At 39.5% G+C, this 12,406-nt stretch overlaps 1 protein-coding gene across 1 annotated transcript in view; it reads right to left on the bottom strand.

Moving 5' to 3' along the window:
* The window catches only part of reck (reversion-inducing-cysteine-rich protein with kazal motifs), a 65,466-nt gene that overhangs the window by 38,082 nt on the left and 14,978 nt on the right, over positions 1-12,406 (bottom strand). The window contains exon 2 of the mRNA XM_053494475.1: positions 5,857-5,915. Within this exon, the coding sequence (XP_053350450.1) occupies positions 5,857-5,915 (59 nt within the window). The remainder of the gene's footprint in view (positions 1-5,856; positions 5,916-12,406) is intronic.

The raw sequence follows: 12,406 nt of genomic DNA, 5'->3' as shown, positions 1-12,406 counted from the left end.
TCTACACATCATGGTGCTCACGCTGCACAATCGACACAGGTCAAGGTTATGATGCGATTGCATATAAAGACGGCATAAACTCCCTTTCCCTCATATGTTTATCCTCTGAATCAGAGTAATTTAATTTAACTGTTTTTTTTCTGCATGAATGTGCCTTTGTAACATTAACTAAGATTTCTTGCTCTTTCCACAGCTTTAGCAAATTCAAATTCATTTCCATAATCTGCAGTAAACAAAGCCACTACAGTGACTGTTGCACTAGTAGTTGTTCCATCTTGTCCGGTTAAAGTTTGCTCACCGGTTGGTGTTTATTTCAACTTGCAGGGAGAAGAGGAATGATGAAACTACACAACAGCTAGTTGTAAAAGGCAAGTGAGGTGACGCATCCGATCTGCCGCAGGGAATATCAGTTCTCATTATATAAGGTTTGTTTTATGGAAAACAAGTTAAATTCTGCCACAGGCAACAGTGCCATGGGTGGTTTGAATTTGCTTAGTCAGATTTTGGTTTTGAGGATTACTTTAAAAGAGCATTGAATGTGAAAGATTAATTGGCATTCAAACCTCTAGGATGGTTTGCCATTTTGTTCCTAACTGCTGCAGGCAAGACACAAAGCTTTCTGCCAAAACGGACTTAAATTCCACATGCTCGAATCTAATTATTCTTGTTTGAAACAAATTAGGATACATACAGGCAGGCTGTTTCGGACTGGGTGCTGGAATCTTAGGAGATTTTACGATATCAATGGAAACTGCATTTCTTATGCTAATTTGTAAAATATTTTCTAAAAATTTTTTTTTCAGATAATTTTATAGTGATTCTCAATGCACTTAAAAAGAACTGACCTTAAGGTAATTAGAATAGTTGGTGCTATGAAATGACTTAAGTTAGAATTTTGAAGAAAACAGAAATGGAAAGTGCAGGATGTCCAATTTTTAAAGCTGATTACATTAGTGTAGTGAGAAAAATGACACTTTCTAGCCTTTATACATTCTCAGCAATTAAGAAACCTGTGAAAGAGATCTTTCTCTTTGAAGTGTCATCAATAAATACCAGCAGTCTAAGAAAGAAATTGGTCCATAAGCACTTAATGTAGTAATACAGTACATAAGGTGGTATGGCTATGGTCAGGAGCATTACCATTAGTCCCAGTAATAAGGTGGTATTGCCTTAGGCCATGGCTCTTTAACTCCAAATCTGGAAGGACAGTCTCCATCACAATTTGTAATTCCCTAGCACCTAAACACACCCACTGACGCTTTCATTTAACAGATTCATTAAATCAGCTGTGGTTCAGCAGAAGAACTGCGAAACCGTGTTTGGGTTTTGGACACTGGCACTCCAGGACTGGAGTTGAAAGTCCCTGCATTACACTATGAGTAATTCCTGTAGTCCCAGTGATAACATGGTATGCTTTAGACTTTGACTATTTCCTGTTTTTCCCCCAAACGTTCCTTTTCCTAATCACTCATCTTCTCGTGTCATCCGCTCAGGACACTGTGTCCCAGAAAACTCCAGGCTTGTTTATGCATTTTATGCTGGTCTGGATCTTGTGGTGAGCCCTCTGAAGTGATGCTGGTCTGTTCTGCTCTCCATGCTAGTTTTGTCTACATCCTAGAGATGTTTGATCCCTTAAACATCTGAACGGAGGACTTTTTTGTCTACTTTTATGGCTGTCCGTGAGATTTGTTGGCTTACTTTTGCTAAGCTCACCATATATTAAACATGTGATTTTAAGTGTGTGATGACTTGCATTGTCTGACCTGGTCTTGTGATCATCAGCAACAACCGACACCAGACATGAATGCCACATCTAGACTCCATGCTATAATATTTGTTAGTGAACAGATGTCCAAGTGTTTATGGTGCCATTATTGTTGCATGTAACCACCCCAGCATTTTGCCCCATACTGTACTTTATAGTTTTTTAAGCTCACACTTTAATAAATGCCATGTAGTGCTAGAAAAATTCTGTATGTACAAACCACTACATGCCATCCATACATTAATTAAATATGCAGTTTTGCTCTAATTAATTAGGCTTCGATTAATTATAGTGTCCAGTTCAGACTGCTGTATGGTAATTTCATATAGTCTCCAAAAACCTCTTTGTGTATACCTTAAACAAGAGCAGCTGATGGCCAGTGATTTCTTGGCGGCTCTTCAAAGAAAATCTGCTGCACACTCCAATAGAAAAGGACCGGAGCCTCCGTGAGTGAATGACCTATCCAGCCCATTAGAAAAGTTTTTCTCTCTTTTCTTTTCGACAGCTAAATCAATGGCGGGTGCCAGGCAGAACATCTAAAGAAGGCCGTCTTGCTTCTTTCAAGGGGCTCGAGGCCTCGTCTCATCAAAGCTCCAAGCTTCCATTAAGGTGAAATAGCTGGCCGATTACAGTGACACAGCCTGGAAGCCTCCTCTCTCTCTCGCTCTCCACAGTAACCCTGCTGCAGTCCAGCACTAACAAGGTGTCATTATTGTCCTAAGCTCTAAGCTCTTACTTTTTTTTTTGCTTTTTTTTGTGGTGAGCTATGTCTTTCAAGTTGTCAATATTTCAGACTAAGGGTCCAATTCTTTTTTCGAATTTTACAAGTTGAAATCTTTCTTTCCATTTGAAGACCAGGTGTATAAATATATATTGTTTGTTCATGTGAACATTCATTATTCAGTATTTCATTTTATTTATTTTTTTACACACTTGTATTAACTATCTTGTACTGATTTGCCGAGTTGAAATTGTGTTCTGTTCCTCCGTCTCTCTTTTTGGCAGGTGCAATTATTGGGATAAGAGGGCTTCCCGTAGCTGGCGCGTTGTCTGGACAGCCACTGTAATCTGAATGGGACTTTCTTTTTCAGAGAGGAGGGAGCTGCTACTGCCAGAGGGCTCAAGGTTAAAGTAATGCCACAGGCTCAGCTGTTTCTGATTGCCCAAAAAAGTCCTTTCAGACATCTCTTTCATGTCTTTGGAGTTTAGGAGACAGACGGGAATCTATGAAAGCCTTCTTGGCCTCGTCGCATACTTTCCCTGCAGTAAATAAAAGTAAGCGAAAAAGCCCTCACCTGCTCCTCAGTATGCTGGGAGGAGTGAGGGAAACTTTTATTCACTCACTCTCTCTCTCATCACCCAACTTCAAAGGGGAAAAAACAACACTTCTCATCCAAACGGTCCATATATTCCTAGCAGTGCTGACACTAAATACAAATAAGGTTGTGCATTCTCTGCATTTGCTGAAACTCCTTTCAGGGTTCATAACAAGTGATGGATTACTTAAAAAATAAAGTCAAAAAGACTGCAGAGCTTTAAAGAACAGCCAAGAGTTGTCAGCCAATCAGAAATGGTACTAAAGTCAATGTTATGCTGTAAATTCTGGATAACTCCAAAAAAATGGATGTTATGTTAACATTCTTACTACGTCCAGATGTGAATAAATTATACATCACCAATGAATTTATTTAAACATTTATGCTGTATATTTATTTAGAATGCTTTCCCAATGCCAAATGTCATTTCACATCCAGATTCATGGTCCCTTAAATTTCCGACAGCGTGTCGAATTCTGATTAAAGATTAAGACGGCCACAACAGCTCCCTGAAACGCAGCATGTGTGTCTCATGTCACATCTCTTAGTGTTGCAATGTTTAATTTCCAGGTGCATCTTAGTTCCCAAATTACTCCACTGTACTGTAATATGTTGCTTGTACACCGTCCAAACCGCATCATGTCCGGTTTCACAAGACACATTTCAGAAGTTTGTTTTACCTTTTTTGCTGATTTTCAATTTATTACATCAGTAAATTGCTGTTGTCTGGTAGCATACGTCATGCCCAATTGTAGTGTACTCACATCTGCTATTCAGGCTATTCATTCAACATTATCCCATTATCATGTAGTCAACATTGTTCTGGTGTCATTACATCAAAGTAATTCTACATTTCAAATACAACCTAATGCCACCATTGTCTCAACATCATTACAACATTTCGACACCCAAGAATTTCTGCTGCGTATTCTTTCACGGGTTCTTTTCCTAACTATATTCATTTGTTCTCATGATTAGTTTCTTATTTATACAGTTAACTCTTGTGTGAAAAGTAAACTTCTTTTCTTGTAATTTTCTTATGTTGTATTTGTTACTGCTACAACTCAAAGCCTTTTTATCAGTTTTTGCCTTTTGTTGTTCTTCAGGTTTGTAATTATGGACATACCGGACATACAGTGGTTCTTAACCCTGGTCCCAGACGATCCCATGCCATGCACACTTTAGTCTTACAAATACTTTTTCTCTGCACACCCGATTTGACTAATCAGCTATTAAGAGCCTTTTCTGAAAATAAAAGGTTCTGGAAGAAAGGAGCAAGGTAAACAAAAATGAGTGTTATGCTACCTGCTTGATGTGTGACTTATTCATATGTACAGTGAAACCTTGAATTGCGAGTAACGTGGTGTGTGAGTGTTTCGCAAGACAAGCAAAAATATTTTTATTAATTTTGCCTTGAAAAATGAACAAGTCTTGGTTTACAAGTACCGAGTTTCATGTATCACGCATGCGCTTCTTGTTTGAAGCAGATCGTCACGTGATCACAACTGAACCAATAGTTTTACTCTCTCTTGTGCTGCGGAATTGTGGGTAATTGTCTCGCCTGCTGGGTCTTAGTGCTCTTACTGGTATAATTACCATCTGTGCATGCATATACTGTTTACTATAACACTGTGACCACGTGTGTGTGCGTAAAACATGAATTTTTTTGTGTCTGTATGCATGTGTGTACAGCGCGTTTGCACTGTTTATTATAACACACGTGTGTGAGCGCGCGTGTAAAGCAAAAGAAAGTCTCATTAGAGTGGTTAAAGATCCATTTTCTCTCTCTGTATCAGCCTGCTCTTTGTGTCTGTCACACGCACACACATACACACACACACACACACACACACACATACACACAACCCTCCTACTTTTGCCTTCACAGACACACACACACTCTTTCTCTCTGCTCTACGCAGAAACACTGCTCTGTTTACAGCAGTGATTCCGTTAGTGTGTCGCTCAATCGAGTGTCATTAGAGAGATTTCTTGTTTATTTTTCCAATAAAACAGTGTTTTCATTGTGTGCCTGCGTGTGTAAAAAGAGTGGAGGATAGGTAACTGTGTAAGATGAGAAGGGGGAGAGGGGGACCTTACTTTAGCTTCACACACACACACATTTTTTTTTTAATCTCATTATACATCTGAGCAGTTGAGGGTTAAGGGCCTTGCTCAAGGGCCCAACAGTGGCTTGTGGTTTGAACCTGGGATCTTCCGAACCGTAGTCCGTTGCCTTAACCACTAAGCTACCCCTGCCCACTCCTTTAGGGCACAAGGTGGGATACACCCTGAACGAGGGTGACAATCCATACCAGGGCACACACACACATACCTACACGTACACACTCATTCACACACTACAGGCAATTTGGGAACGCCAATTAGACTTATCTGCTTGTCTTTGTACTGTGGGAGGAAACCGGAGTACCCGGAGGAAACCTACCAAGCACGAGGATATATAATAATATATATATATAATTATATAATATATAAAAGATTCTGTATTGAGTGCACGAGCTTCTGAATCGTGCAAAAGTCATTTTTTACTGTTTAAAAATCTAAGAAATGTTCTATATTTAATTATTCATGTTTAATTTAGTTGAATCGTAACAAAAGTGGAAAGAATGTAATATTGAATCGGGATATTTATAAAATCTAAATGCTTATAGAATCTCAGCATTAGTCCAATCGATACCAAGGTATTGTAATAATAACATATGGGGTGGTTACAGGTCATTCCTAATGGATATGAGCATGTGACCAATTTCTTACCTGATCGCATGCCTCTTTACACTGGGGGAGCTCCACGGCATTGTGGCAGCAGGAGGGGTCTATAAAAGCAAAATGGACACACAAAAGAGAACAGAGTTAATCATATTTGCCCCATTACACTATCTATGTCCATTTAGTCAACCCTGTGAGTACTGATTTAATGGGTGGGTGTGCAGGTAGATGACAAAAAGTAAAGGAAAAACCTGTGTTAATGTTCTTAGCAAGGTACCACAAGCCATCAGAACTAGATAAAATTATCTGGAGCACTTCTGAGAGGATAAACACCATGAGATATCCCCTTAGTTGGTGTTGGTGAAAAATATCACACAGGTATTCAACTTGATGGAGATCTGTAGGGGGTAGAGCAATTTCTTACATTTATTGTGTTATTGCAACTGAGGAAGGAGAACGGCAGTTGGAGTGACATGGACAGACATGGAATGATAAATATAATTATAAGTCCCATTGCTGATACCGACCACTTGAAGGGATCCACATATCCAATTCAATTACTTGGTCTAAACTAACTGTTGTACAACTTTGAAACAAACAGATGCCACAGAATGTTAAACACTACAGAATGAGCGTAACAGAAGCTTGAACAAGAAGCTTCAACACAATGATGGAGTTCATGAGGGGCATCTGATGTAGAGGGGCTGATGGGACTGTAGTGCCATCAGCATCTTCCTGGCACTATGACAACAACTCGGTTTCAAAGAGTTAAATGCCAAGCAGACATGTTTGTTGTTTTCGATACTCTTGCTTGTAAAAGTTAACTTTGTAAAGCTAAAAGCAAATGTCAGTAGTAACAGTCAGTATGATACTGTAATCACTAACACTATGCAGGCAGTGGTATACCAGCGGTTAATACTGTACACTCAAAGGCTTTAAATCCCAGTGCTGCTAATCTTCCCCTGCTGAGCCCCTTGACCCTCAACTGCTTAGGTATTTAAAAAATGGATAAGTGTATGTCACTATGGATATAAGCATCTGCCAAATGGCATAAATGTGGCACAGCGGCACATCACGTAAAATACGCAGCATTAGAACATTTTATTAATATTTCTTAAATAACTGTTGCCCACTGATGTAAAATTAATTATGAAGTCTTAAAATTGCTATACTTTAGGTTTCTTACCTAACATTAAAAGTACAACTAAGTTCAGCTTTAACAGTTTAGTCCATTTACTGTAATTCTGGTAAGTTTGCTGGCAGTTTATGAGAGATTCCAGTTCATGTGTTTGCTACGCTGGCACTGGAAGCCTGAATCCTGAAAGTAATTTATGAGAAACTAGCCCTAGGTTCCTGGATGGAAAGAATGTCAATCCTCTCTTCATCTTGAGTACAGAATATACTGGTGCATTCAGCAGCCTTAGCTACAGCTCGAGCTCAAACTTGGCTTTGTATCTGTGTCAGCGGACACATGTGTTGGCTTTTAGATTGGTAGCTATCATGCAATATTTAAAAAAAATAACACTTTGAATAATAAAAAAAAGATTTAGACTGCTATCCTTTGAAACTCCGAATGGTTACTGGGATAAATTATGTATTTTTAAGGATCTGGTGACTTAGGCATACAGTCAAGCTAATACAAATTTGCTCATTTGCCATGGCGCCAACTTTGGACACAAAAACATCTTACCTTCTCAGTAGAGAAACATTTCCAACACAACTGTGTTTTTGAGGTTGATGGGGCCAAAACATCAAATACAAGCATAAAGCAGTTGTTAAGAAACAAATTTGGAATTTCATATGGCAATTATTTTATTATTTCAACAGGTTTTTTTTAACCCCCCCCCCCAAAAAAAAACACTATCGGGATTTAGCTAAGCAAATAGGTGAGAGTCTTCTACTGGATAAGTACTGCAGTGATTAATATGGTTCAGCTGCAACAAGTTATTTAACCCTAACTGATGCAGGGAGTGGCTTTTCATATTCCGTGGTTGGGGCAAAGATGTTACTCTGCTACAGAAGTGTTACGTTTTTTGGCCTGCATCAAAGCAAAAAAGAAACGAAAAAAGTTTGGGGAACTGAAAAATGCATGCTTAAATCCTGTAAGTATAGCGATGAAGCATCATCTTCCAAGTAGAAATGTGGTCTGAAAAAAAATCCTAAATAAGTGTGATAGAAAAACGCTTATTATAATCAAATCGTAAATACAAACAAATATAGGTCTCACAGCTATGTTTAATAGCTTCAAAATTTGAAGAGAATTCAAAAGGACTAAAAAGCTATGTAAGGCGTTGTTTCTGTTGGTCAGGTCTAGGTTCCCAAAAGAATGAGGTCGGCTGACGACCTGAATATACTGAATTACCAGGTTTTCCATCCATGTTTTTTTTTTATTCCTTATTCCAAAATGACGATGACAAATTGTGGAAGAGTGGTTCAGGGAGTGTGAGACATCATTTTCCCACATGCACTGGCCACCACATAGTCTAAAGATCTTAGAGAGAAATTAACCCAAGTATGGACTGAAATAAATGTTGTGACATTGCTTATTGAAACATTGCCATAATCATAAGACCTTGTAGTACTTGGGCAGCTCTGGCTCCTTGGTGCATGACTCCCTAGACCTCTGGGGGTGTGCTGTGGTGTCTGTAACCACTATGGGTAGGGCATAAATGAGCCGTCGGTGATGATCCTGTCATCAGTTTGCTGTTATATAATTGATCATTTTAAGGTTAATGTGTTAATGTTTTGTGGTGGTGAATTTATTCCATTAAGGAAAAAAATAAGCCAATCACATACAGGTACTAAAACACAACAAGCCCCAGTGAAGAGAAAGTGTGTAAACAGAAAAACATAGCATAGCAGTATTGAAAATAGCATGCACTTTGTGTGTGTGTGTGGACGCAATGGTTTGTTTATAATAATCGCAACAGGGAGGTGAGGCTTTAAGGACTTTATAAAAACATATTCTCATCTGTTTATGCTCTTCCAGAAAATGTCATTATTATCAGACGGGTGTGCTTTCATCTCTGCCCAGTCTCGGCCGTCATCCATTTGCGTCTCATCCAAAGCCTGAGCCTTTCATCAGTGTGATTCGATCTGTTTCTTTTCTTTTGTCCGGTCTGTCTTTTACCTGTCTTCTTTCTCCTCTGACGATGTAAGGAGCAGAAGAGTGCAGCTATGACTGAGCTCTGCGCAGCGCCAAGTGCGGGTTTGAGTGACACTGCGGGCTTAGGGGAGAGAGTCATAGGGGTCTGTGCCTGAGTGTCTGGACTGGTGCTGGATTCTATCACCAAGGGTTTTGAGTATGAAACAGACGTATGCCTTCAGGAGTAACAAAGTCCAGGATGCTTCACCTCTCAACGTCCTGATAAAGAGATGGCTTTCTGTAATGAGCTGACACCAGTATGGTTTTATTAGTTAAGCTGGGGTACTTCAACTGATGAAATAACAAAACTAAAAAAAACACTACCTGACGCATTACTATTATTATACTTAAGAAGAACCTGTTGTATGTCTTTTCAGATCTCTTTACACAGCTAGATGTGGAATATTTTTTAGGAAGCAGAGTCAACATGTGACATTGTGATGATGTCAGATCTAAGGTATTATTATGGATGACTTTACCAAATGAACTTTTAATCAGCCTGCAGTTTAGGGGAGGGTTTTTTTTTCTGATCTTCTAAATGTAATGGACCAGGTATGAAGACGATGGCCAAGGCGAAGATTATGACATTATTTCTCCGAGACCAATCCAGATGACGGCATCTTTTCAAATTGTTGCTTTTGTAAAACTACAACACACTCCAAGTAAAGCCCCTTTCACTACCATGGGCTCACAGATGCCTATGATTGGCTACTGATTGATGAGTGAGTGCAGGTATTCCACCCCTCCCCCTGACAGAGGACAGCTACTTCCAGCTACGGACAACTGTAGCATCACCCAAAACAACCATGTTTTAAAAGTGATAGATTTTCTGCTTTATTATAATTTATTTTCTCTTTTGGCCAAAAACAATGCCATATTTTCAGTGGTATGCCTAATTATTCATTATTCGATCAAATTATTGGGGGGCAGCATTATTGGGTCAAACCATTAACTGGGAATTAGTACATGTTCTACAGGAAATCAAACCTTTTAAACAAATACTTTCATCACAAAATATATCTTATGAAATCTTATTGAAAGATGTTCTTACTGTGCATTCTTAAAAAAAAAAAGGCAAACTTCCTGTGGCAATCTTCCTGTGACAGCACCAGTTTTTGTCTGGCTTTACATCATTTTTGGAAATAGCTCTTTCTGTATTGAGAGATTTATTATCTATTATGAAGGTCAGTGAAAACTCTCTGAGCTGTTTGTGTAACCAGGACATTACATTTGTAATAAACCCACACTGACACATTGGAAAGCGGCTCGCGCTGCTCAGCTACCAAAGTGGCAAACTGTGTGTGAATAACGGTGAAGCAACACTGCTTGAAAAGACCATTAAACCATCCTATACACATTATAATGAGAGTTACAGTAGAGCTCTATATTAATATATCCTAGTTAGGGCTGCCAAGAGACTGTGGACAGCCTCAACCCGAAAAAAAAAAAAAACCACTTAGATCTGTGCTTTGTATTTGTCTGTAATAATTGCAACAAGTTTTTGGGCCACAGAAAAGAAGTTGTAGTTTATCTCCACAGCCAGGCTGACATGTGCTAGCATTTTGGGCTTTCCCGCTACTGTGTCCATGTTTTTGAAAGAAAAGTAATAATGCCACCCACAAACTACATCAAAGGAATTCTCTTCTGTGACCCCCTAACTTCAGCTCCATCCCTTTGTGACCCCCCCGACAAAGTCCTTCGTGTAAACATCTAAATTGAGCCTCTTTTTCGACGAGCTGCAGGAAGCCCCCTTTCCACCCCTTCCATTCCCAAAGCGTGTTTTTAGCAGTGGGAAGATGGGGTCCAGCAGTGTTCAAGCAGGACAGGAAGAGAAGGAAGGGGGGGGGGGAGGTAACACCCACAAACCTCTCGCACGTAGGGTGCATGTGAAAGTGTGTATTTGATGTCCAGAGAAGCAGGCATCTCTGGCAGGAATTAAAGACAACTTAAAAGGGCAGCTCTCTGACAGGCCCAACGAAGCTGATCAAAACCGAATGAGAACCAGAAATGAAAACTGAAGGGGTTGAGAAGGCTCGGGATGTAAAGCAATGGCACTCCCAACTTAGAGACACTTCCATAAGAACCCATGATGGCTCTGGATTGTATTTGGGTTCAAAAATGTCAACATGAAGAACAGCAGACGTACTGCCCCCCGACACATCAGGCTAACGTGTATTCAATCCAGAGACGAGAGAGAACCAAATAAAGGAACAAGGTCTCAGAGGGACATCTGTTTCGGGACTGTCTCTGCTTATGCTTGCAAAACCCAAGCATTGAATTCCTTTATAGACTGTCTGGTCAGTGTGCCATGCCCTTAAGCAACAAAAGGCGCAAAATATCTCAAACATTAACCAAGAGTCTGATGTGAGCTTCGGAAATTTAAACAGCAGGCACATTTGCAGTATTTTGCAAGACGCAAGTACAGACTGATTAAGCAGGAAAATGCATAAAGTAGTGTTGCAATGATGATGAAGCAGATATGAAAACCATTGAATGAAGACCCAGTGGTGTGCATAAAAACATGGAAACCAATTTGTGATAAATTTCAGCGTAACATTCCCACACACGCGATCCTACCATTTTCCATTTATCTTAAGGAAGTTTAAAGTTGCAGTTTATCCGGCATGGTACCACTAGCCGGTCAGGAGACAGCAATATGTCCTGGAAAGAATGAATGCCAGTCCATTACCACTATGGATAAATCTGGATATGAATACCTGGGACAATGTGCTCTTAATAGATACAAATATGATTCTGACACAGAAAGGAAGCAGTGGGGTATTATTTAATGTTGCATTTACAATATCCTGCCTGGCCAAGGATTAAATAAGCCAATTACATTGCTTATATTTAGGTAAAAAGAACCAACTTTGGGTGAAATATGTGCAAGTGGGACTATAAAACGTCAGTGTGATGTCAGGTCCAGCGCTACTCAACCAATGATGAATTTAAGTGATGTATTTGAGCCAGAAGTCACAGACCATGCTAATAGTACTGGCGTTCTCTTTCTGTTTTCTTCTAATCTTTTCTAGGTTTTCCAGGGACATGGTCACAGGGTTCATATGTAATTCAAGGGGGTGGGGGGGATCTGGTTTAGGCTACATATCAAATAGAGATGTAGATATACATCTCTATTGCAGACATATGACCATCCCAACGTCGGTCACAACAGTGGTACTGCTAACCAAAAGAGGCTATGTATTTTCATTGGTAATTTGTTTAAGGTGTATTTTAAAACCAAAAATAAAAACTTAAAAATGAACTGATGATTACTACCCAGGTTACCTCATGCAAAGATATAAAAGAGTATCCCAGCAGTTGATGATTCAGTGTTTCTGTTGCACATGTGACAATTCTATGGAATACACTGTGCTGTACACTTAAATTCTGTGCAGGTCATAAATACTGACATTTCAAGCTTTCTGGGGTTGAATCCCAAATAGTGTAAAATGG

The sequence above is a fragment of the Clarias gariepinus genome, chromosome 4 (genome assembly GCF_024256425.1).
Source record: "Clarias gariepinus isolate MV-2021 ecotype Netherlands chromosome 4, CGAR_prim_01v2, whole genome shotgun sequence".
In the NCBI taxonomy this organism is placed as follows: domain Eukaryota; kingdom Metazoa; phylum Chordata; class Actinopteri; order Siluriformes; family Clariidae; genus Clarias; species Clarias gariepinus.
Note: the sequence above shows the minus strand (reverse complement) of the source record. Positions and strands in the feature narration are given on the sequence as shown.